This window comes from Mustela putorius, unplaced genomic scaffold, assembly GCF_011764305.1.
Source record: "Mustela putorius furo isolate JIRA1106 unplaced genomic scaffold, ASM1176430v1.1 tig00003853_pilon_pilon_pilon, whole genome shotgun sequence".
In the NCBI taxonomy this organism is placed as follows: domain Eukaryota; kingdom Metazoa; phylum Chordata; class Mammalia; order Carnivora; family Mustelidae; genus Mustela; species Mustela putorius.
This window is the reverse complement of record NW_025422005.1, coordinates 19,337,561-19,364,094: the sequence shown is the minus strand read 5'-3', so window position 1 is coordinate 19,364,094 and position 26,534 is coordinate 19,337,561. Positions and strand designations below refer to the sequence as shown.

Here is a 26,534-nt window from a genome sequence, read left to right as displayed (position 1 = left end):
GGAAAAGTATGGGCTCTGTAGGCAAGCAAGACCTGACTCCATTGTGCACCAGCTATGTGACCTCAGGCCTTGATTTTCTCATCTGTAAAGTGGGGATAGTAACAATCTCTACATCAGGGGTGTTGTGAAAACTACACGCAAAGCTCCTGGAGTGGTATGGGTTAAGCTCTTTCTCTTCTTTAACGTGGCCTTCAAGGCTCTCTGTGCCCATCCATCCCCAGCCTTAACTACCTTCCTATCCCAGGGTCTTCTGCTTGAAAACAGGCATCATAGGCTTGAGACCCAATGTAGGTTACCTGCCTGCGTAAGTTCCTGCCCTCTCCCAACAGGCCTCTCTAGCTCCTGGGGTAGCTTACCACCTATCCCCCCAAAGCTGCGAGCTTCTCTGCAACCCCCAAAACTTGAACCCTAAGATCTGAACATCCTGGTTCTTCCTTGAATCCTTTGGTTTTGTTACGAAGCAACTAGAAGCAGGTACTCCGGAAGGAGATTCTCCAGACCAGGGGCCCAGACAAACCGAGGGACCCAGTCTCTACCACTTGGTCTGGCTGCTGCTGGCTAAGGTGGCCAAAGTGACCATCAGAAGAGAGGTACAGCCTGCTTATCTCACCTTGCCATACCTCGGGCAGCTCAGCTCCCTTATCTCAGGAGGCTGAGACAAGGCAAACCTCGGGACCAGCTCTAGGTCTATTTCAAAGGTCAAGCTCATGGCAAGTCTGGTGCCCAGGCCGATCCAGGTCTAGAGGGTGTGGCCCCTGGAAGGGGGCAATACTGTCATACCCATGCTCCTGGTGCTGAAGTCACCGTGCGTGCACGTGGGGCAGTTACAATCTAATCTGTCCCTCCCCCTACTCCCTTAAGCCCGGCGCCATCATCCCCAATTTACAGATGAGGAAACTGAGACTTGGAAGGGAGCACACCTCTGGCCAAATAGTGAGCGTGGAGCCAGGAATTAAACGCAGGTCTGCCCTAATGTCAAAACCCAGGCTCCATCCTCTCTAGGCAGCTTCCCAAGCACACGCACCGCCTGCCGCTCTCCCCCAGCCCCCCAATGGCCGGCAGCTCTGTGGCCTCACAGCTCCTGAAAACCGGCTGTGCTCTTTCCCAACAGAGAAATGAGAAAGCCCAGGCCCAGAAGGAATAAAGGACCCACCCAAGGTCACACAACTGTGGACACACAAAACCAGCAACAGGGACTGAAGGGCTAAAGGGAGGCGCCCAAGGGAAGCAAAGACAGTATGGGAGGGAACCAGCCCTGGGCTGGGAAATGGGAACCCAGAGAAACGGCCAGGTGCCATGTGCCAGGCACTGGGCCCTGGTTAGACCTGGGGGGCCACCCTGTGCCCTCCCTTCATGTACCAGCACCGCATACCCAGAAGATTCTAGGCCCTCATCATGCCCAGCTGACCTCAACCTCTCCCATCACCCCTTCAGCTCTTTCCTTATAGCCAGCCCAGCTGCCATGAGGAAATAAACCAAGGAAGTGGCCTGGGTGAGGAGGAGCCAGAGTTCTAGCCGAATTCTGCTCCTAAGCCAGGCTCAGCCGTGGTCCCCTTGCCTAAGAAATAGGAAGGTTGAGGGGCTCCTGGCTGGCTCAGTGGGTAGAGTGGGCGACTCTTGATTTCAGGGATGTAAGTTCAAGCTTCACACTGGGTGTGAGATTACTTAATAAAATCTCTAGGGATGGCTGGGTGGCTCAGTTGGTTAGGTGACTGACTCTGGCTCTGGTTGTGATCTCAGGGTCCTGCGATCGAGCCCCACATGGGTGTGCACATCTCTCTTTCTTTCTCAATGAAGAAATAAAATATTTTAAAAATAAATAAATAAAACAAAATCTTAAAAATAAAGGAAGGAAGGAAAAGAAAGGAAAGAAAGAAAAGAAAGGAGGAAAGAAAGAGAGAGAGGAAAGTTGGAGCAAGCTATCTCTGTGCACAGGGTCACCTCGAGGACTCAGTGGGCCCAGACAGGAAGGCTGAGCTGGGTGGGCCTCCCTCCTCCTTTACAACCATGCAAACGGTCCCTTGCTCAGGGTGCTTGCCGTGGTCCTCACCTTGGATGGCTGCAGTCCAGCTTCTTCCCCTGAGGCCTGTCCATTCTAGAAAAGAGAAGGGAAGGAAGAATGGGGAATATTACCAGAACTTCCCAGGGTGGGAGGGAGCAAAAACAGACTCGGCCAGAACCCCTCCTCCCCCACCCCGGTGGGCTGCCCCGGCTAGCCAGGGAGGCCATGTAGGTGAGGGCCATCTGCCCCCACCTTCAACGCAGGGGGACAGGTATCAGGCTCTCCTGCAGCAGCCCCTCACCCGCATTTCCCCCCTCCCTCCTTCATGCTCTCTGCCTGGCAAAGCCCTCATCTCTGAAGACTGAGCTCAAATGTCATCTCCTCCCAGGGAGAAGGAAAGGGCACGTGTGGCTCCCAGCTCCGCTGGAGACAAACTGAGTATGTGCTAATGAATCGACTGCCAAGAGGCCTCAGTCTCCGGATCTGTAAGCTGGGGAGAGTTACCCCCACCTCCCAGAACTGCTGCAGGGACGTAAGGAGACCAAGTCTGCACCAGTGACCAGCCTGGAGCTGCTGGCTGCCCTCTCCTTGCCCCATTCTCAGACTCCTCCCCTGCCCCTGCCGGGCAGAATCACGGCCACCACACAGTGCCCCTGCATTCCTCCCCTGTGCCACTGGCGACGCGGCAGGGACTATATACACAGAGGCTTGCCCTTCCTCATAGAGGGGAGGACGGAGATTAGGCCTTAGTGCTAACAGCTGCGCTCTTCCGTGCCCCCGCTGCATGCCAGGCACTGGGCTTGGTGCCTCCTGCTTGTGGCATCATTAAATCCTCCTGACCTGGGAGGGAGGCCCTGTCCCCACTTGGCGGACGAAGAAACTGAGGCTCAGAGAAGCATGGCGATGGCACCTAAGGTCACAGGACTGGGAAGCGGAGATGCAAAATCCAGACTCTGACACCCAGGAGGTGATCAAGGAAAGGTCTGTTGAAGAGGAGCCCAGCCTCAGCAGGGCGAACCACCTGCAAAGAGGCGGCCACTGGGGCCCATTTCTAGGCAGTCCTGCTTCTTCCAGCCCCTAGACTTTGCCCTCAGGGGTATACCAAACCCAGCCCATCCTTTTCCTGTGTGATAGGAGGTGAGTAACCAGGCCTTTGGAAGTAAGGAAGGAGCAGTCCCCACCCCACCTGGCACAGCCAGTGTGTGGGGAGGCAGACGGCGGCTCCTCCTGTTAGCAAGACCCAGCCTCGGGCAGGTCAGGACTTTGGAGCCAGGGGCTGGGTCCACAGGGCAGCTGTGGCTTTGCCTGGCAGAAGCAGGCACAGCTGTGCTCTGCCCATTACATAATCTCCCGGCCCCTGGAGCGGCTCCTCCCTGCAGCTCGCAGAACATCCTGCCCCCTGAGCCCCTTTAATGCCCCAACCCACCCCAGGGCCCGCTGCTCTGCAGGTCCCTCCACACATCCATACACATACATGCTGTCATCTCTCAGCAGCCTGAGGGGAGGGCTGGGTGGCTAAGGGCCAGGGAGTAGGGAGTAGGGGCCATGATGTCTTTATATGTTGAGTTTACCTGGCATTCTAGACTCCTGCAATAATTCCCACAGTAGGTCACAACAGCCTACCTGCAGACCAGCTCCCCCTGCCCTGCCCCTGCACTCCTCATTCCAAACCCCTGTCCTTCCTCAAACTCAACTGTGAGCCTCGCATTGAGCAATCAACTCTCGCTCACACACTCTCCTTACTGAGAACCTTCTATGGACCCAGCCCAAAATCCTTCCATGGCTTCCCACTGCCCACAGAATAAAGTCCCAGCTCCTTGGCATGGCATTCAAGACCATCATCCCCAACTGCCCAATACAGGCAATTAAGCATGTGGGTTCTAGAACCTGGCCTTTTGGGTTCACATCCTGGCTTCTACCACTGCACGACCCTGAGGTTACTTCATTTCTCAGGGCTTCGGTTTCCTCATCTGTGAAACGGACATGAAAGCAATGTATCTCATTGGGAGGCAACAAGAAGCAAACAAAATCTACCCAGTCCACAAACAACAGCCATCATCATTACTGGGTCCTGTTCTTGAGCGTAACCGAATGACCTGGGACCCTGGGCAGACCAGCTTGTTTCATATCCCTAGCATCTGCACTGTGGCTCCTTCTACCAAGAAAACCCTTCCTGCCTTGTCACTTTGGCAAACACCTGGCCTTCTTCCCTTCTTCCAGCAATGTCCTCTCCTCTGTTCACAAGGTTTCAAGTCCCTTCCTCCCTCTTCTGGACCCCAGTGGCACTGAGCAAACCCCAGGTGAACTCAGGAAGAAGCCAAGGCTTGTCCATCATCATTTCCCAGCACCCAGCTCAGGGCCCGGCACGCCGTCGATCACAGCAAAGCGCTGCTCAGCAGAGAGAGCAAGAAGCCCAGACCAACTTCAAGTACTCCTCTTTTTCAGATGAGGCTCAGAGTTAAGGGACTTACCTGAGGTCCCTCACCTAGCAGGTGATGGACATGGCGCCGTAACCTGAAGTCACAAGGCTGCAAGCCTAAATCCCCAGTGAGGGAGGGGAGGAGGCCTCGGATGCCCCCAGAGGTGTGGGCTTACTGAGCAATATCTGGGTGATTCAGGGGACCCCAGACAGAGGCCCTGCCTGGCTGTCTCCGGTCCCGGGGTCTCTGGCCTGGGTGCCACCCTCATGAAACCCCATGCCTGTAAGAGCTGATGCACGATGTTTCTAGAAAGGGATGGGCAGCCCTGGAGAAAGGACTGAGAGTGAAGAAACCATAGGAGAGCCTCCTCCTCAAAGCCAAGGTCCTGGGAAGACAGGGTCCATGTGCCCCTCTGGCCTGACTGTTGCACAGGCAGGTGGGAAGAACACAGCTCCCCAGCCACAAAGACAGCTGCTAATCCGGCTCTGCCGGCCGCTTGCTCTGACCTTGGGTCTGTCACGTCACTTCTCTGACCCTCGGTTTTCTCATCTGTGTCAAGGCCAGGTCTGTCTTGTTCATAACTGCACTGTTGCTTGGCACAGTACTTGTCACATGATGAGTACTCAATAAATATTTGCTGAATGAATGAATAAATGAATGAATGAAAGGGGACAATGACGCTGACCTTGCAGTATCCCGAGTCAAAGACCTTGTCTAAAAAGTCTGGCAAAAGAAGGGCCCTTGGGCCTCACCCACTCTTCTTGCTGTTCCTCAGGGAGCACTGTTCCTAGGGCAGCTGCCCTAGACCACCGTGCCCCCTCCCCAGAGGTCAGAGATGGATTCCAAAAGGCATTCGTCCTTCTCGCCCAGGCAGCTCTGTCTTGAGAAGTGGGGCTCAGGGAAGCATCTGGAGAAGCCAGGCAGCAGATGGACAAAGACAGCACGTGCCCCATGGGCAGGAAGCAGCCCCAGGAGCTGGGTTCAGAGCCCAGCCCTGGCAGCCCTGCACGCTGCTGGAGGCTGGGGGCCAGGTGCCAGGATTGGCTGGCACCACCAGCCCTCTGAAAAGGCTGGACAGAGGCCCTGTGGAACAAAGAGAGTCTGCCAACATCCGGAGCCTCTCCTGTAGTCCCTTCCACCTGGGCCAGTTTGATCCCAGCCCTTCCCCATCCTTGAGCCCTGACCCCACAACTTGTTAGAAGACAGTGAGAGCTCTGGACTCTGATCCTGTCTCAAACATGAATTCATAGGCCAGTTCTCCCAAGTTCAGCTGTCCCATCCAAAAATGGGGGTAATCCCCTTTTTTTAAAAAAAAGAAAAGAGGTTCCCCCCTAACATGGGGCTTGAACTTACAACATTGAGATCAAGAGCCACACGCTTTACTGAGTCAGCCAGGCACCCCAATGATCCCTACTTTGAGATGATGTTTAGAGAATTATTTTAACAAGGTAACAGAGGCAAAGCAGGGACGGTGGCACACAGTGAAGCTCTGTACAGGGCAGGGCTGGGCCCCTGGAGAACGTTCCTGCTTTCAGCAGGGCCAGGGAAGGCCCAGGGCGGAATCCGCACCCACATGGCCACCTGGGCCAGGCCCTGCCTCCCAGCAGCCCATTTTCGGCAGCGTCATGAGGAGGGCAGGGCCGTCCAGACCTCAGGCCTCTGCCAAATGCCCCCAGCAGCCCCTTGCCCGCCTCTTTCCCAGCCAGGAGGCAGTGGCAGCGCCTGTACCTGTGGGTCAGGCTGCTGTATCACTTACATGTCACCTGGGCTAAGAACAGCAAGGCCCTGTTCTCCAGTGAGAGCGGCCCAACCAGCGCCCCGGCTGCCCCGTGGCTCCTGTTACCCAAACAATAACACCCAGACGCCTGGCACTTCCATGCAGTGGGGGAGGGGGAGAACAGGCAGCAGCGCCCAGGGCTCTGCACCTCTCAGTCCCAGGAAGCATGAAGCTACGACCCAGCACTGGCCGCTGGAGGAACAGAGGGGCAGAGAGGCTAAGGACCGGCTGAGGGTCACACAGTGTTTCCAAGGTGAAGCTCAGAAATCACGATGCCCCCAGTCCTAGGAAATACACTAGTCTTCTCCTCTCACAGAACTCAGATGCAGTTGTACTCAAAACTGAGTCGAGTTTCCTGTTTAAACCTGGTCCCCTGCCCCAGGATTCCCCAAAGGGAAGCAGGAAGTAGTGCCCTGCACTGGGAATTGAGCTCCTGGGTGTCTGCCCTTCCTGTGAGCATAACCCAAGGTAAGTCCCTAGGTTAAGTACTTCCCCGCCTCCCTTCCTCTAGGGAGGCCCAAGTCACAGGGGCATGCCAGGGCAAAGGCATCCATCTCTGAGCGCCCCCCCAACCAAGCCCTGATGCCCCAGGCCTTGTGGGGGGGGGGGTACTGCAGAGGGCAGTGTTCCTCACCTCAGAGGGTGAGTCAGCGAGAGAACCTCCTAGAGCCGTGCAGGGCCTGTAAAAACCCCATGGCAGGGATCCCAGAGCAATTTACTCCAAATTGCACCTTCAGGTTGGTTACCTAATCCTGCCGCGCCCACCATCCAATAGCCAGTGTCAGCTACGACCATCCCTTTAAAGGGGTAGCACACCCTGGGTGCTGGGGACCTGGGGTCTTCACTCTAAGCACAACCTGTGGCCCTGGGAGGCAGGGTACTTGGTGGTTGCCCCAGGTAAGAGGAGGCAGAGGAGGGGAGCTAGGCTAGGGACCAAAGCCAAGAGAAAATCACCTTGGCTCCCCTGCTCACTGAGGTCTTCACACCCTCCCAGTATACCCCCACATCCCCTCTGGAAATGGAGTTTCATCTGCTTCCTTCCCAGCATGAGGCTGAGAGGAAAGTTTTCTTAATCTGCTGGTTCAGGGCCTTGACCTTGACCCTGGGGGTCAAAGGGCACAGGAAGAGCTGCCCTTCTGCATCCTAGGGCTTGGCACCACAGAATCCTCGGAGGAGAGCAGAAGCTGCTTCTGGGAGAGGCTAGGTGACAGAGGCCAAAAACCCCAGGGGCCCAGCCCTTCCTATGGGAGGGCTCACAAGGAAAAAGGCAGGCACCAAGGTCCTCCATGTCTCCTGGAATAATCCTCACAAGGTCTAAGGGTTTTTCCCCACTGTCTTCTCCACAGCTTGGGGTAGGGGACACATGTGTCCTCTGGCCCTAACCCAGGGGCAAAAAAACCCGAGAGTTTCAGCCCTAGACAGGTGGTGTCACCCCATATCCCACAACTGCCAAGGGTCAAGAGGGGAAACCCTGCTAGGGTAGCAGCAGAGAAGCGGGGCGCTCTCGGGGTAGGGCGCTGTGAGACATGAAAGAGACGTGGGGTTCTCATGACCCTCATCTCTTGTAGAATCCTAGACATCTGGCACCTTAGCCCTGCCCTTCTGCGCTGATAGAGGAAGCTCCGACAGCTCCCGTACAGGTCCTAGGTGTGTGGGGTGACGGAGGGCCAGATCTCAGGGCCTCGCGGGATCCCCTCCCCGTGCTAAGGGGGTTCTGGACGCTTGGCGGAACTGTCCCCCGCGCGCGCGCGCGCGCACACACACACACACACACACACACACACACGGGACATAGGGGTGTGGAGCCGAAGAAGGGCACAAGAGATCGGAGTGCACTCACGCCCTCGAGAGCGCCAGCCAGCCTGCAAGCGGCGCCGCGAGCCGCCCCGCCCCCGTGGGGACCCAGGCTCGCCTGCCGCCGGCGCCCGTCCCCCGCCCCGCTCACTCACCTCCGGGTCCAGCGGCACCAGCTCCATGAGCGGCCAGGGCTCCTTGAGCTGGGCGAGCGGCATCGCGCCGCCGCCAGGCCGCCCGCGCTCCTCTGGCGGCCCGGGCCGCGCCGCCTCCCGGGTCCCGGGGTCCCCGGCTCTGCTCCCCTGCGCCCCCGCGCCCCACAAGAGACCCCAGCGCTGGGGCTGGGCCGTCCGCCGCCGCTACCGCCGCGGCACTCGCACTTCGGCTCCCTCCGTCACCCGGAGCCGCCGCGCCCATTGGCTACCTGCGCGAGGGGCGGGGCAGCCGAAGCCCCGCCCCAGACCCCGCGGCGCGGCTTTCCCGGAGCGGACCCCAGCCCCCGGCGCGCGGGAGGGCTCCGCCCCGCCTCCGCCGCGAGCTCCTGACCCGTGCTCTCCTCCGCTTATGAGAGGCCTTCCCGGCTCCTCCCTACCAAAACGCTGTCCTCCCCGTGCGGACCACGCCGGGGTCATCGCTTTCCCCTCATCTGCTCGCGCGGAGTCACGCCCCAGATATTCCTTCTCCATCCTGGGGGAGGGATGCCCCTTGTTCCCTCAGCTCCCATCCGCCCGCCTCTCCCCTTCCCGCTCCAGGCAAGCACTCACACCGAAGGACCCAGGCCAGGGCTTGAAAGGAACCTGGGCCCCATGCCCCTCAGGCCTTCAGCTCACGAGGCCCTAGAGATCCCCGGGGATCTTAGCGCCCCAGCTCGGGGTAGGTTCCTATTATGTTGCCACCATCAGCACCCATAGCGCCACCAGATTTTTTGGGTAATCTGTCCTTGAGGGGACCCCTTTCAAGCCAGATCTCCCCAGAATCTCTCCAACTTCAGGCCCAGCCCCGGGGCTAATTTATGTTTGTTGCCCCCTCTGAGGAGGGCTCGGACCAAACTCCCAGGGTTGAGGGACACTTGGGCTGCACGTGGAGTAAAAGGCCAGGGAAAAGGGTTCCTCTTGGAGAGATTCAACCAACATCTAAAGAGGTGTTAGGGGTCCAGGTGCGGAGAGGTTTATTCACAGGTGGGGCAGTGGAGGGATGGGCTTGCAGGTTCATGGGTGGGGAAGAATGGCTAGTTATTTGCAAAGCTTTTGGAAGGCAGGGGAATGGTTGGGGCACCCGGGTGGCGCAGGGAGTTAAGCATGGGACTCTCCTGGTTTTGGCTTAGGTTATGATCTCAGGATTGTGAGACTGAGCCCTGCCTTGAGTAAGACTCTCTCCCCCTCTCCCTCTGCCCCTACCCCCACTCTCTAAATTAAATAAGTAAATTTTAAGGCAGGGTGATGGGGAGGATTGTTTATCAAAAACCTTCTGTGAACCAGCTCCAACAACCTGTGATTTCTTTGAATTCCCACCACCACCTAGTTTACAAATCATAAAACAGCCTCACAAGGATGAGATGATTTACCCAAGGTCACACACCAGGTCAAGAACAGATTAGGAGGGCGCCTGGGTGGCTCAGTGGGTTAAAGCCTCTGCCTTTGGCTCAGGTCATGATCTCAGGGTCCTGGGATCGAGTCCCACATCGGGCTCTCTGCCCGGCAGGGAGCCTGCTTCCTCCTCTCTCTCTGCCTGTCTCTCTGCCTACTTGTGATCTCCGTCTGTCAAATAAATAAATAAAATCTTAAAAAAAAAAAAAAAAGAACAGATTAGGACTTTAAGAAATCAAAGTTTATGAATATTTCTCCTAAATCCAGATACTTCCCTTATTCCACGACTTTCCTACGGTAGCAAGTGAATTGGGATTTCAGTGAAAAAGACTGAAACCCAACAAATTTTTTTAAAAGATTTATTTATTTTGGGGTGCCTGGGTGGCTCAGTCCTTGAGTGTCTGCCTTCTGCTAGGGTCATGATCCCAGGGCCCTGGGATTGAGCCCCACATCCAGCTCCCTGCTCAGAGGGAAGCCTGCTTTTTCCTCTCCCACCCCCTCTGCTTGTGTTCCCTCTCTCACTGTCTCTCTCTCTCTCTCTCTGTTAAATAAATAAATAAAATCTTTTAAAAAAGATTTATTAATTTTTTATGGGGGGGTGACCAAAGGGAGAGAGACTCTAGCAGACTCCTCTTAGCTCAGAGCCCTACTTGGGGCTCAATCCCACAACCTTGAGATCATGACCTGAGCCAGATCAAGATTAACCAATTAAGCCAAATTAACCCACTGAGACACCCAGGAACCCCCCCCCAACAAATTTCTTTTGAAGCAGGCTCTATGTGCAGCATGGGGCTCAAACTCACAACCCCCAAATCAAGACTTGCATGTTCTATGGATCGAGCCAGCCAGGTGCTCCAGAACCCAACAAATCTTGATTTGAATCCTAACTCTTTTACCTCCTTAACATGGGAAAACTAATTTATATCGCTTAACCACAATTTCCCTATCTGTGAAAGAATTATAACCCAAGTCTTTCAGGTAGGTACTGAGCACAACAGTTACTTTATTTTATTTTTTGTTTTTTCTTAAGATTTTATTTATTTATTTGACAGAGAGAGACACAGGGAGAGAGGAAACACAAGCACGGGGAGTGGAAGAGGGAGAAGCAGGCTTCCCACTGAGCAGGGAGCCCAACGCGGGACTTGATCCCAGGACCCTGGGATCATGACCTAAGCCAAAGGTAGATACTTAACAACTGAGCCACCCACGAGCCCCTATTTTATTTTTTTTAATATTTATTTATTTATTTGACAGAGAGTATGTGAGCTGGGGGAAGGGGCAGAGGGAGAGGGCGAGAATCCCCAAGCAGACTCCCTGCCAAGCGTGGACCCCAACTCAGTGTTCAATCTCAGGACCTGGAGGACCACGACCAGAGCCGAAATCGAGAATCAGCTGTCCAACCAACTGAGCCACCTGGGTGTGCCTACATTTGTGTTAATCAGTAAACATTTATGCCTACATACGACATGCCAGGCCCTCTTCCAAAGCATGTATAGTATCCCAGGACTGCTTCTAGATGCTGAGGATAGAACGATGACAAAACCAAGCCCCAGCTCTCCCAGAGTTGACGTTCAGTCTGGTGTGATTACAGAAATAATTACAGCCAACACACACCCAGCACTTACTCTGGACCAGGCACTGTTCTAAGCACTTCACCTGTATAAACTCATTTAATCCTCACAGCATTATGAGGTGAGAGCTGTTACTCTCTCCAGTGAACAGAGGAGGAAACTGAGGACAGAGGAATTAGGCATCCCATTCTTTGGGTCTCTCCGAGGTTACACAGCTTGAAAAAAATGGTAGAACTGAGACCACTCTGGCAGTGTGGGCCCAGATTTTGGTGTCTTGTTCACTCACTCTCCACGTCCCTGATGGGAAAGGGTGGGGGCTTGGACCAGAGGCAGTGGCCATTATTAACCTCAGCGTTAGTGTCGGCCAGTTCAGCTGCCTGGAACCATTTGCAATGTCCCAACCCCTGCTGCTCGGGGCTAGCCTTGTAATATGTAGACGGACTTACCCTAAAAAAAACTGTTGCTAGGGGCGCCTGGGTGGCTCAGTGGGTTAAGCCGCTGCCTTCGGCTCAGGTCATGATCTCAGGGTCCTGGGATCGAGTCCCGCATTGGGCTCTCTGCTCAGCAGAGAGCCTGCCTCCCTCTCTCTCTCTCTGCCTGCCTCTCCATCTACTTGTGATTTCTCTCTGTCAAATAAATAAATAAAATCTTTAAAAAAAAAAAAAAAAAAGGGCGCCTGGGTGGCTCAGTGGGTTAAGCCGCTGCCTTCGGCTCAGGTCATGATCTCGGGGTCCTGGGATCGAGTCCCGCATCGGGCTCTCTGCTCAGCAGGGAGCCTGCTTCCTCCTCTCTCTCTCTCTCTGCCTGCCTCTCTGCTTACTTGTGATTTCTCTCTGTCAAATAAATAAATAAAATCTTTAAAAAAAAAAAAAAAAAAAACTGTTGCTGTCTCTCTGAAATTCAAATTTAACTGGGCATCCTGTATTTTGATTTGCTGAATCTAGTGATCCTACTTGGGGTACAGAAGAGATGGCACACAGGGGCCAAACATCTGATGGCAAGCCGGACGGAAGTGAGACAGGAAGAGGTCCCAGAGCATCAGGGCAAAAGACCGGGCGAGGAAGATGGGATAGACAGGCAGGAGTAGAGGAAGTGAGGGGAAAGCAGGAGCGATTTTGTCTTCAGTCTGCCCCTTTCCTGGGGCCCCTGGCCCTCTTCCTTTCGCTTCTTACAGGAAACGATTCCCTATCAAGTGCATCGTTTCCGCTTAAGGACTGAGTGGTGACTATGCTTTCCCACGAACAAGTTTCACTTCATATGTCCCCTCTCCCAAAGGTACTGGAAAAGCCATGGTGGGTCATGCTGGAAAAAGAAAGCCTAGAGAACAGCCAGGCCTGGTCTGGGCAGTTTGGGCAGGTCAGCTTGCCTACCTATGTTGTAGTGACAGCAGTCACTCCACAGAGAGACATGGAGACCAAACCATCGCCTACAGGGCAGTGATTCTGCTATAGCCTCAGCTCACAATTTCCCCTGTTTCCCTCTAGACTCCAGCCCCAACTCCTTCAGTTGCCCTGCCACAGGGCCTTTGAACATGCTGCTCCTTGTACTTGAAACTATCTTCTCTCTTCCTCAAACCAGCGTATCTCCACAATCACTTCCTCCAGGACATATTCCTTTGCCTCCCTGTTATACACACTCGTAGCAATGGATACTTCTCACAGTTGTCCCTTTCCATGTGTTTATGTGATTATTTGATTAACACCTGGCTCTTCAATTAGACAGTAAGCTCTGAGAGGGCAGGGGTCACATCTTGGTTCTTCATGGTCTTCCTGGCACCTGACACACTGCCTGGCACATAGTAGGTGCTCAAAGAGGCTAAGTGATATTCCAGCATCATCTGTGTATGCAATGGTAGTAAATCCAGGACTCAGACCCAGGCAATCTAACCCCACACTCTGAGTAGTGGATACATGCTAGCTATTATTATTAATAATAATAATAACGGTGTTAGAACAGGCTGTTCTGGGCGGTCACTTGAGGTGTTTGTTAAATGAATGACTCATAAAAGGGCTTTGCTGGACACAAATGAGGTTATTATTTTGTATCCTGTTGGAGAGATTTTTCTGGCATGGAGCAGGGGTACTGAACTGAGAGGGGCCGAAGGCTGGGTTTGGGTCTCTCTAAAGAGAGCCTGGCCTTGTGCTTGCTATAATAAAGAGCAGAAGGCATTGCCTCAGGGAGACGGTCTGTCATTATACTTTCCTAGCCTTTCCGTAGAGGAGGGTGTTGGCACACGTGTCTCCTGGCAGCAGGTAGAACACAATGAGAAGGATAATCATAAAGGCAGTCACAGTCCTCTTTGACAAGTGATTACAAGAGGCCCGAGCTTGGCTAAGTATTTAAATAATAATAACCAACTAGAAGGGCTCATTGGGAGAGTACAATAGGGCCTGCTTGGCGCTGTTTAAAGAAAGAGCTCATCCAATTGTCCCAACACCACTATGAGATTGAAATCATTGTCCCCATTTTTCAGATGAGAAAACTGAGGCACATAAAGGGACAGAATTGTCCATGGTCAGACAGCTGGTAAGTATTGCAGCTGGACTGAGAACCTAATTCTCTCAGACTCAAAGACTCACTTCATTACACGGTCAGCCCAGAACAGGAGCTCAGGGGTACCCAGGGTACAGACAGTGGGTAGCAGTGAACAGGGAAGGGGGTAGAGTCTCTCGTCTGCTCCATCCAGGTCTAGGGGGCTGGAGGTGCCATCACTCCCCTGCTTGAAACCCTCATGTGGCTCCACCATCACATTTCAAACAAAATCCACAGATTTTGCTGGGCCTGCAAAGCCCCACAGGACCCGGCTCCCTGCTGCCTGGGGCATCTCCTCTCCTTCAGCTTGCTCAGTGCCTTCCTGCCACCAGGCTTCCTTCCTGCTCATTGACATGCAAGGCAGCTCCCACCTCAGGCTTTCTCTCCTGCTGTCCCCTTCATGTGGAAGGTTCTCTCCCTTCATTCATACCTCTGCTCAAATGTCACCTCTTCAGAGAGAACTAGCCCCTTCTAAACCAGCTCCCCAGCAACGACATCACCTACGTTATCTTGTTTTCACTGCACGCCTCTCCACCAGCAGCAGTCGCACTGCCCATTTACCTGTTTGCTATTGTTCGTTGCGCCCAGTAGAATAAAGTTCCACGAGGCAGGGCCTATCTGTTTTGTTTACCGTTGTATCCCAGGATACATCTGGCATATGGCAAGCCCTCAAACATACTTATGAATGGAGCCACACCAACCTGGGCTCTCATCCAGGCTCTGCCCCCTCCTAGCTCTGTGACTCGGAACATTTAGTTAAACTTGGTTTCTGCATCTCTAAGCCAGGGGTGTCTGAATTAAGTTAGATCGGGCAATAAAATATCTGTGTGGTGCCTGGCACATGGTAGGTGCTCAAGAGAAACCATACAAACAACCATAGCCTTTCTCCCCTCCTCCCTAATTCTTCCCCCTGGAAAGGAAGGGAACGCAGGAGGCTCGGACTTGGAGAGTTCACTGGATGTGTTCTCCACCGGTGTGAGATGAAGATGTGAGGCGAGGCTTCGGTTTAAAGGCACTCCCGTGACCGTGGTCACAAAGCAGGGAAAGAATGAGGCCAGAGATGTAGTCGTCAGAAAGGAAGAGGAGGAACAGGAGTGTGCAGGCGGGACGGTCTCCTGGAGAACTGGCTGGGGGCTCTCCTGCTGCCCTGGAGCCTGGGGATGAGGCAGAAGCTTGCTGCTATTAGTTGGAAAGGATGGAAAAGGAATTAGAGTTCGAGGGACAAAAGAGGAAGCAGTGGGTCATCTGTAGATACTCATCAGAAACCAGCTCTGTGCCCGGCACCGCTGTGGCCACTGGGGATACAGCAGAGGAGGAGAGGGAGAGGGTTCTCTGCCCTCTAGGATAGGATAGGGATGGGTAAAATTACGGCCCACGGGCCAAACCTGACCTACTATTTTTGCACACCTGTGCGCTAAGAATGGTCTTTACCTTTTTAACTGATTGAAAAAAATCAAAAGGGGCGCCTGGGTGGCTCAGCTGGTTAAAGCCTTGCTTTTGGCTCAGATCATGATCCCAGCATCCTGGGATCGAGTCCCGCATCGCATGGCATCGGGATTTCTGCTCAGCAGGGTGCCTGCTTCCTCTTCCTCTCTCTCTCTCTCTCTGCCTGCCTCTCTGCCTACTTGTGATCTCTGTCTGTCAAATAAATAAAATAAAATCTTTTAAAAAGAAAAAAATCAAAAGAAGACTATTTCCTGACCCGTGAAATTTATATGAAATTCCAATTTCTGAATCCACAAATAAAGTTTTATTGGCACACAGCCAGGCTGCGTTTATGTGTGGTCTAGAGCTGCTTGGCACTACAACAACAGAGTCGAGTAGTTGCAACACAGACCATATGGCCTGGAAAGCCTGAAATGGCTTTTTTGCGTTTTTTGGGGAGGGGGGGGTAGTTTGTCAACCTCTGTTTTGGGACCTTCCATTCTCTCTGGAGAGACAGTTAAGGAAACAGTAAGTGGGTTTCAGGGGGCATCTGGTAAGGGAGCCAGTTCCTGCCTCAGCCACCTACCCCTGGAAGGGAAGTACTCCGTCCAGCTGGACTACATTACAGCTCAGAGGCGCTGGGGTCATTGTCATCAGCTCTCCGCCTCTGGGCCAAGAGGAGTGAGCCTTTTCCTGAAAAAAAAAAAGAAACATACTCAGTGATCTGCAAACTCCAGTACTACTGGATCCCCTTCTTTCCTAGATCCTCAATGCAAGAACAGCACCTCGGGGCGCCTGGGTGGCTCAGTGGGTTAAGCCGCTGCCTTCGGCTCAGGTCATGATCTCAGAGTCCTGGGATCGAGTCCCGCATCGGGCTCTCTGCTCAGTGGAGAGCCTGCTTCCCTCTCTCTCTCTCTGCCTGCCTCTCCATCTACTTGTGATTTCTCTCTGTCAAATAAATAAATAAAATCTTTAAAAAAAAAAAAAAAAAAAGAACAGCACCTCAAAGGAATGTCCCCTTTGTCACCAAGGCCTGCCACCTACGAGTCTCCTCCCACACTACCTCATGGAACCCTGACAAGGATTAGGCATGGGTTGGGATTATTGTTCCCATTTCACAGACAAGGAAACTGAGATTTAAAGAAATTACCAGAGTTACCCAGGGCCACACAGCTTGAAACAGCTTGCAGATCCAGAATTAAAAAGGAGTGGAGTGTCAGCTTTGAAAGGGCCTTCAGGATTGTCTTAGTGAGCCGTGGAAAACTGGTGGCCTGGGGCTGAGGTGAATCAGGTAAGGGTGGTGGCAGGTCCTTCATGTGCAAGACATAAGGCTTGCATTGTCTGTGGAGAACTTAAAAACATGAATGAAACTGGGTAGGTCTGCTTTTTATTATCACCCTGCCCTGGTACCTCCAGACAATGTCGGGCATAAAAATGCTCCCTCCTGAAGAGATCTTTCTGTTAGTCTAAGTTCTAAATCACTGCTGTGATTATTAAGAGTTTTAAGAATATAATATATATGGAGGCTTCAAATTAGTACATTTATGTTACCTAACCTTTGATAAATAATATATGCTACAATGGGAGCTAATTTGGAAAGCTATCCCCCCTACACAGTTGACCCTCAGCATGTGCCTTCAATTTGAGACTTCCTAGCAGCTCAGAAGTACTGGAGTCGCTTCGAGAATGTTTAGGTCCCCCTGTCTCTGTGTATAAGCAGATTTGAAATCAACAATGATGATACAGTGACTGTAAAAAATGAAGGAACAGAACTTGAGCTACTGTAATTCTTTCATTCTCTGTGCTGCTCATTCTTTGAACCCTGCCCTGTTGCCCCTTTTGGAGGCCCTTTTTCTTGTGTATATGTACATGTCCTTTCTATTAAAAATAATGATAATAATAGTAATGTAACTAAAAAAATATTGGTCCATTACTTTTTTCTCTTTCATTTTGTAATTTTTTTTTTTTAATTTTGGTTGTCTGGGTGTGTATATGAAGTCAATAAAAGGAAATATTTTTTTAAAGATTTTATTTATTTATTTGACAGAGATCACAAGTAGGCAGAGAGGCAGGCAGAGAGGGGGAAGCAGGCTCCCTGCCGAGCAGAGAGCCCAATGAGGGGCTCGATCCCAGGACTCCAAGATCATGACCTGAGCTGAAGGCAAAGGCTTTAACCCACTGAGCCACCCAGGCGCCCAATAAAAGGAAATTTTTACCGTGTTTCTTTTCTGGCCATTATTATTTGTTTTGTTTCACAATTATTATTGGAGAAAATTCTGTCAGGTTGTGGTTAAAAAAATGATCCAATCTGGGAGTCAGATACACACTAGGTTTACCGTTGACCTGAAAACAGAAGAAGACCCACAGACAATGGCGTTGTCTTTTCAATTATGATCATCATTATTATTTTACTGAGTACCTACTTGGTACCAGGCCCTGTTCTAAGGTTTGACATCATCTCTCTCTCTCTTTCTCTTTCTTTTGGGGGGGGATATTCAGCAAATATTTATTAATATCCTACCCTGTGTGAGCACCATTGTAGGTGCTGGAAATATGGCAGTGAACAAGGTGAAGTGCTTTTTCTCTATTACCCTTGAACCACTGGACCCGGAAGTGTTTCCTTGTGTGTCATCTCACTTTAAAAGTGAAGACAGACTCCCACAGGGCTGGGATTAGGGTAAAGTGAGTAAGGCCAAGTCATGCAGTGCAAGTTCAGATCCTGTCTTTATTTAAAATATTGATAGTTTGTTCATCGTAAATATTTATTGGATTCTTTTTGACTTTTTTTTAATTAACATATAATGTATTATTAGCCCCAGGGGTACAGGTCTGTGAATCGCCAGGTTTACACACTTCACAGCACTCACCATAGCACATACTCTCCCCAATGTATTTTTGACTTTTTTAAAGCATTTATTTATTTGAGAGAGAGAAAGAGAGTGGGGGGAGGGGCAGAGGGAGAGAATCCCCAAGTAGACTCCCCACTGAATAGAGTCTGACTTAGAGCTGTCCTATGACCCATGAGATCACAACCTGAGCTGAAACCAAGAGTTGGACATCGAATCAACTGAACCACCCAGGCATCCCTACTTTTGACTTTTTTTTTTTTTTAAATTTTTATTTTTATTTTTTTAAATATTTTATTTGTTTGAGAGAGAGAGGGAACACAGGTGGGTCAGGGGGAGGGGCAGAGGGAGAGAGACAAGCAGACTCCCCTCTGAGTGTGGAGCCCAACATGGGACTTGATCCCAGGACCCTGCGATTATGACCTGAGCTGAAGTCAGATCCATAACCCACTGATCCACCCAGGTGTCCCTACTTTTTAAAATATTACATTAATACATTAGTTATCTTGACTGTTGAGTTTTCAGGTGCCCCCTTAAATCTTACGCCCAAGATGATTCCTCATTAACCTCACCCTAGTCTCATCTTTGCTCATCTAACCCTTGCAGCAATCTTGTGAAGGAAGTGCAGTAATTATCCCCATTTTACAGAAAAGAAAAGTGAGGCACAGAGTGGCTAAATGATTTGTACAAGGACACACAGTCATTAAGTAGTAGAACTGGCACGTGAACATCTCTTACCTTAGAGCCCACGCTCTTAATACTACTTTACATTTGTTTGGCCCACACAGGTTGCTGAATAACCCAAATAACTTGCCATTGCTTTAATTTAAGATAAAAAATTAAATTAAAAATATAAAAATAGGGGCGTCTGGGTGGCTCAGTGGATTAAGCCTCTGCCTTCGGCTCAGGTCATGATCCCAGGGTGCTGGGATCAAGCCCCGAATCAGGCTCTCTGCTCGGCGGGGAGCCTGCTTCCCTTCCTCTCTCTCTCTGCCTGCCTCTCTGCCTACTTGTGATCTCTGTCAAATAAATAAATAAAATCTTAAAAAAAAAAAAAGAGTAGGATGCCTAACCAACTTAGCCACTCAGGAGCCCCTCCAGCTTCTTTATAAGTCTGTCAACCTGGGCTCACATTCCTGTTTTGGAAGTATCAGCAGGATGAGTAGTAGCCCTTCTTAAATCAGGCAAGGTTGGGGCGGCTGGGTGGTTCAGTGGGTTAAGCCTCTGTCTTTGACTCAGTTCATGATCTCAGGGTCCTGGGATGGAGTCCTGCATATGCGCTCTGCTCAGCAGGGAGCCTGCTTCCTCCTCTCTCTCTGCCTGCCTCTCTGCCTACTTGTGATCTCTCTCTCTGTCAAAAAAGTAAATAAAATCTTAAAAAAAAAAAAAAAAACAACCTCAGGCAAGTTCATCAGGCAGCCACACCCCCACCCCCACCCCCACCACCCACTATTGTCTCAACAGTTTCACTGTCTTGTTGCCTGCCTGCTCCTGGGGGCATCTGGATTTGAATCCCTAATCTAATCCCTAATCCCTAATCCCATTTCACAAATGGAGAAATCCAGGCTCCATCCAGAAAAGAAGAGGCTTACCCAATGCACCTAGCACTTCTAAGACAAAGCTGGGCTCCAAGCCAGGTCCCACACAGTCCCTCAGTCACAGGAGACAATTGTGAGTGACTTCACTTTTAAAGGAAGCTTAGAGAGGGAGCTCCTAGACTCAGAACGAGCTAACACTCATTCCATGAGCACCTCCCAATGGCTGGCGCTGAGACCCGCATGCCTATATCCAAACAGCTCCCAGTAACTCTGACAGGTCGATCTTGACAACCTCCATCTTACAGGTGAGAAGATATGGCTTGGGAGGTCAAGTGACATTCCTGGGATCTCACTGCAAGTTTGCGGCCAATCTGCCTAACTTTCTAGTTCACTAGCTCTTGACATAAGACCGGAGGAAGCTACCTCCAGCTTCCTTCCTGCAACTCCCACTCTCACTCTTGCTGGGATTTTCTGGGGCTGAGGCTATAGTCACCCCAGACTGAATTTACTCTCTTCCAGGAGGATATTGCCACCGAGCAGCCTGAGAAGCAAGACTGAGTTGTCAAAAATACCTGCTAGGACACCTGGATAACACAGTCAGTTAAGTGTCCGACTCTTGGTTCCAGCTCACGTGATTTCAGGGTCCTGAGACAAAACCTAGGTGGGGCTCCACGCTCAGCAGGGGTCTGCTTGAGATTCTCTCCCTCCGCTCCTGCCACTCAGGCTCATTCTCTCTCTCTCTCATACTCTCAAATAAATAAATAAATATTGGGGCGTCTGGGTGGCTCAGTGGGTTAAGCATCTGCCTTCAGCTCAGGTCGTGATCTCCAGGTCCTGGGATCGGGCCCCCCATTGGGTGTGCTTAGCCAGAGTCTGCTTGTCCCTCTCCTTCCCCCAAAACTCCTCTCCTGCACTCCCACTCTCCCTCTCAAATAAATAAATAAAGTCTTTTTAAAAATAATAAACAAACAAATAAATAAATCTATCTTAAGGAGAAGTAGACCCTGCTTTATGGGGAAGCCTGGCTGGCTCAGTGGGTAGAGCGTGCAACTCTTGATCTAGGGGTCATGGCTTCAAGCCTCACCTTGGGCATAGGATGTACTTAAAAAACATTTAAAAATAAAATCTTTATAAACAAAATACCTTCTTTATGACAGGCGTGTGTTAGATGCTTTTCACAAGGCTTATATTCCCTTCTTTGTGTTTACCTGGATCCTCTACATTTTCCATAATGAATATGTTTTACTTCCAGTACAAGGAATTGCCTGATCACAGCCTGGAAATGAGTCTACTAACGATTTGGGGAAGTTGGGGGCTCAGTATCCACAACTGGCAATCGAGGAAGCTGAGACTCAGAGGATTGCCCAAGGTCACGCAGATGATAAGTGACGGAGTCAGGATGCTGCCTGAGTCCAAGGCCTGTGCTCCTTCCACTCCACGCCTCTGCCTGCCTTTTTTTCACATCTTGTTGCACAAAGGAGTTCAGGCAAATTCTAAACATATATAAGAGAAAGCAAGCATTTATCCTACTATATTTCAGGAAGATCAAATAATGAATGAGGAATAGTTCTTTATGTAAGAATTTCAACTAATGAATGCAAGAAAGAATGAAGAATTAGAAAATTACCTTTTGGGCTGCCTGAGTCAGTCGATAGAGCATGTGACTCTAGATCTCTTGGTCATGAGTTCAAGTCCCATGTTGGGTATAGAGATTACTTAAAAATAAATAAAAATTTGGGGTGCCTGGGTGGCTCAGTGGGTTAAGCCTCTGCCTTTGGCTCAGGTCATGATCTCAGGGTCCTGGGATCAAGCCCCACATCCGGCTCTCTGCTCAGCGGGGAGCCTGCTTCCCCTACCCCTCTCTCTGCCTGCCTCTCTGCCTACTTTTGATCTCTCTGTCAAATAAATAAATAAAAATCTTTAAAATAAATAAACAAAATAGATAGCTAGATAAAAACTTGGGGTGCCTGGGTGGTACAGTCAGTTGGGTGTCTCATTCTTTGTTTGGGCTTTGGTTGTGATCTCCAGAAATGAGATTCACCCCACACCCCACATGGGCAGTGGGGAGTCTGCTTAAGATTCTCTCTCCCTCTCCTTTTGCCCCTCTACCCATCTCTCTCAAGTGAATAAATAAATCTTTTAAAATAAATACATAAAATATTTTGTAAAAAGAAAACTTTTTTGTAACATCTTTTTTTAAAAAGATTTTATTTATTTATTTGACAGACAGAGATCACAAGTAGGCAGAGAGTCAGGCAGTGAGAGAGAGAGGAGGAAGCAGGATCCCTGCTGAGCAGAGAGCCCGATGTGGGGCTTGATCCCAGGACCCCAGGATCATGACCGGAGCCAAAGGCAGAGGCTTTAACCCACTGAGCCACCCAGGCACCCTAATTTTTGATAACATCTAATGAAATGATGGTTCATAGGTGGATGTTAAAATGAATAGATAAAACATTGATGGGGATTTCAATGAAGAGAGCAGGCCAAGAGCCCTGACCAGCAGATCCATCAATAAAAATGTTTCAACTAAATATCATGTGCCTCCAGATATGACCTAATAATAAGTATACAGCACCACTGCCAAGAAGTTACTCTTGCCAAAATCGTTAAACCCAAACGAATCAAGCCACTAGATCTAACTTTCAGTTTACTGAAATATAAATAACAGAAGAACAAGTTAAACTACACCATTAGGAAGCAATCAGCCAAAACTTCTGCGACTTGGGAAACTTCTCAGGACAATGCTCTGTTTTCTCTTACAAATAAATAGCATGAAAAAAAAGAAAAAAAGAGAAAGGTGAAACTATTACACATTAAAAGTTACTTAAGAGGGGCACCTGGGTAGCTCAGTGGGTTAAGCCTTCAGCTCAGGTCATGATCTCAGGGTCCTGGGATTGAGCCCCATGTCAGGCTCTCTGCTCAGCAGGGAGGCTGCTTCCATGTCCCCCACCTCTGCCTGCCTCTCTGCCTACTTGTGATCTCTGTCTGTCAAAAAAAAGATAAAGAGACATAGCAACAAATGACATGTGTGAACCTTATCTGAATCCTGATTGGAACAAGCCAAGTATTAAAGAAATTTGAAATGAACTAGGCATTCAGTGATTTTAGGGAATTTTTAAAAAAGATTTTATTTATTTATTTGACAGGGAGAGAGGAAGCAAGAGAGCACAAGAGGGGAGAACAGCAGAGGGAGAGGGAAAAGCAGGCTCTCCACCAAGCAGGAATCCCTATGTGGGGCTTGAGCCCAGGACCTCAGAATAGTGACTTGAGCTGAAGGCAGATATTTAACTGACTGAGCCAACCAGGCACCCCAGATTTTAAGGAATGTTTATTAATTTTGTTAGGTATGATAGTTATGTTTGAAACAGCCTTATCTGTTAAAGATATATGCTGAAATAATTTGGGTGAAATGATATGATGCCTGGGATTGCATTACAGGACTCCAGCGAGAGGCAAAAGTGGAGAGGTAATTAAAGAAGATTATTATCAAATTATCAAAACATTGATAATTATTAAAAATAGGTGATAGGTACATGATAGGTACAGTTTATTATATTGTCTCTACTTTTATGCATGTTTGAAGTGTTCCATAATAGAGAGATTTTGGATTTTTTTTTTTTAAGATTTTATTTATTTATTTGACAGAGACCACAAGTAGGCAGAGAAGCAGGCAGAGAGAGAGGAGGAAGCAGGCTCCCTGCTGAGCAGAAAGCCCAATGTGGGGCTTGATCCCAGGACCCTGAGACCATGACCTGAGCTGAAGGCAGAGGCTTTAACCCACTGAGCCACCCAGGCACCCTGGTTTTGGGGTTTTTAAAAAAGATCTTATTTATTTATTTGAGAGACGGGGGAGCACAAGTCGGGGAGGGGTAAGAGCAGAGGGAGGGAGAGAAGCAGACTCCCTGATGAGCAGGGAGCCCAATGTGGGGCTTGATCCCAGAACCCTGAGATAATAACCTGAGCCTGAGGCAGATGCTTAACGGACTGAACCACCCAGGTGCCCCAATAGAGAGTTTTTTTTTTTAAAGGATTAAAGTAAATAATTAAGAGAATTAGGACAAGGAGAAAATACAGATGAAGAAATAGAAATGTTCTGAGCCTCTTAGCAGCCAAAGCAAAAAGGGAAATAAGAGTCATGGTAGCCAAATGTTATGAAAGACAATCTTATGCTTGTAGTCTTGTGATTCCCACTCAGCTGCATAAGAATGCGTCCCAGGCCTGGGACACTTCCTAACCAAGAGACAAAGAGCCCACACAGCTTGCGCTGGGTTTTCACCTTGTGTGGTATTATCTTCCCTTGTCTCAAGTGCAATGTGTATTCTTTTGTTTCTTCTTAGAGCATGTATATCATATGGCATCTGGCCAACCCCACTGCTCTATCTGTTCTCTGGAAGGGGATGAGGTCCTTCCACCACAGAATGAGAAGAGTGAGCATATAGGCAAATTGCCCCACGTCCACCACTGGGGGAGGTCCACTGGCCATGGGGACCAAGGCCCAAGATTGAAGGTGATCTCACTCCTTCTCTTCTCTATGTGAGTGATGCTTGACTGCATGTGTTTTCTTTGGCGACTCAAATACCAAGACAAGATGGGTTAGAAGGGTTTAGAGTTCTCCCCTGGGGATTTGTAACAGGTGCACAGTACTCTGCTCTCTTGGGATTGATAACTGATGCACAGTACTTCATTTGACACCAAGTGATATAGAAAACCACCAAACCCATATAGTCTCTTATGTATTTTATTTAAATTTTGTTAGTTAACATACTGTTCACATAAACCAACCAAAAAACTGGTTTCTGGAGTAGAATTCAGTGATTAATTACTTACATACAAAACCCTTCTTTTTTTTTAATGTTCTTTTTTTTTTTTAACTTTATTTATTTATTTGACAGACAGAGATAACATGTAGGCAGAGAGGCAGGCAGGGAGAGAGGGGGAAGCAGGGTCCCCGCTGAGCAGAGAGCCTGATGCAGGGCTCGATCCCAAGACCACGGGATCATGACCTGAGCCAAAGGCAGAGGCTTTAACCCACTGAGCCAGCCACCCAGGTGCCCAACAAGTGCCCTTCTTAATATCCAACACCAATCTAGCTCATCTCCTACCCACCTCTCCCCATCAACCCTTAGTTTGTTCTTTATTGTTAAGAGTCTCTTATGGTGGGGCGCCTGGGTGGCTCAGGGGGTTAAAGCCTCTGCCTTCAGCCCAGGTCATGATCACAGCATCCTGGGATTGAGCTCCACATCAGCCTCTCTGCTCGGCGGGGAGCCTGCTTCCCCATCTCTTTGCCTGCCTCTCTGCCTACCTGTGATCTCTCTGTCAAATAAATAAACAAAATCTTAAAAAAAAAAAAAAGATTATTTACTTACTTATTTGCCAGAGAGAGAGAAGCAAGAGAGTACAATCAGGGGGAGCAGCAGAGGGAGAGGGAGAAGCAGACACCCCACTGACCAGGGAACCCGGTGTGGGGCTTGATTCCAGGACCCCGGGATCATGACCTGAGCTGAAGGCTCTTTAACCAGCTGAACCATCCAGGCACTCCCCAAAGCCCTTTTTTCAGAAAAGATTTTATTTATTTATTTGAGAGAGAGAGAGCACGCTTGTGCAAGAGAGCTGGGGGAGGGGCAGAGAAAGAGAGAGAGAGAGGGAATCTCAGGCAGACTCCCCAGTGAGTGGGGAGCCTGAAGTGGGGCTCAATCCCAAGACCCTGAGACCATGACCTGGCCTGAACCATGAGTCACCTGCTTAACCAACTGAGCCCCAGACAGGTGCCCCAGAAAACAAAAGTCTTTACCAAAGTTCTGTAGAGGACACTGCACACCTCAAAATCTCCAAAATTTTTCTTCCTCAAAGTTCCGTGCTATCAGAGTAGCTCCCCAAACCTCTTCTTTCTTTTTGTTTTTTTCCAAATTCCTGGCCACCCAAATTCTGCCGGCTCACTCCCCTCCGTCTCTCCATAGCAGCTTTTCCTGAGTGGGACTGGGAGCAAATTTCTCAGGTCACTCCTCTCCTTGCTCAGGTCTGTTTCTCTCTCTCTCTGCCCTCCTTACAAAGACCCCTTAGAACTTAGTCTGGGAAGGAGGAAAAGCCATGAATATTTACATGTGAGTATTTTTGTCCTGTTGCATAGAAAAAAAGATCAGAAGGAAATACATCTGAATGTTAACAGTAAGAGACCAGCAGAGCTTCAGAATCAGGTAAAGTTGGGCGCAGGTCCAGGCTCTGGCACTTTCTAGTTGTGTAACCTTGGGCAAGCCTCAAGGGAGATATTTCTCTAACACTCAGATTGATGTTCCATGAATTACTTAGCATGTACCTGGCATACAGTAATTTTTCTGTCAGGCGCAGCTCACAAAATAAAGGAGTTATCTCAACCTGGTAGGAATATGAACTTCATTTTTTCTTTATCACTATTTTTTGCTTTTATCGGTATTTTATTTGAAATTTTTTACATTGAAGCATGCCAGGGAGTTTAGGTTGGTGGAGCGGCAGATTCTTAGTTCAGTTCAGGTCAAGATCTTGGGGTCCAGAGATCAAGCCCTACCTCCAGCTCTCCCACTCAGCAGGGAGTCTGCTTGGGATTCTCTCTCCCTCTTCCTCTGCTTACTCACAGTCATGCTCTGTCTCTCCAAAATAAATAAATAAAATATTTTTAAAAAATTTAAAAAAATTACAACGAGCACACATTTGCATTTTTTAAAAAGATTTTATTTATTGATTTGACAGAGAGAGATCACAAGTAGACAGAGAGGCAGGCAGAGAGGGAGGGAGGGAAGCAGACTCCGCGCTGAAGAGGGAGCCCGATGCGGGCCTTGATCCCAGGACTCTGAGATCATGACCTGAGCCGAAGGCAGCGGCTTAACCCACTGAGCCACCCAGGTGCCCCACATTTGCAATTTAAAGTAAAATACCATAAGAATTATTATAAACATAGGCATAAACTGTTTATCAGTAGAGCGCTACATGAATTATGGGGCATTCATATTCTGAAATACTACAAACTCGTTAAAAATGTCAGTATAATGACATGGAACAAATGTCCACGG

General features: G+C 49.8%; 1 protein-coding gene across 2 annotated transcripts in view; it reads right to left on the bottom strand.

The window, feature by feature from the left end:
- RPS6KA1 (ribosomal protein S6 kinase A1) overlaps positions 1-8,386 on the bottom strand; it is a 38,736-nt gene extending 30,350 nt beyond the window's left edge. Inside the window, exons 1-2 of one of the 2 annotated variants that reach the window (XM_045064008.1) lie at positions 8,149-8,386; positions 2,051-2,095 (exon numbers count right to left, since the gene is read on the bottom strand). In XM_045064008.1, coding sequence (XP_044919943.1) covers positions 2,051-2,095; positions 8,149-8,211 — 108 coding nt within the window. In that variant the 5' untranslated portion in view covers positions 8,212-8,386. The remainder of the gene's footprint in view (positions 1-2,050; positions 2,096-8,148) is intronic. The other variant, XM_045064009.1, reaches the window with a different exon arrangement.
- Between the last annotated feature and the right edge of the window lie 18,148 nt (positions 8,387-26,534).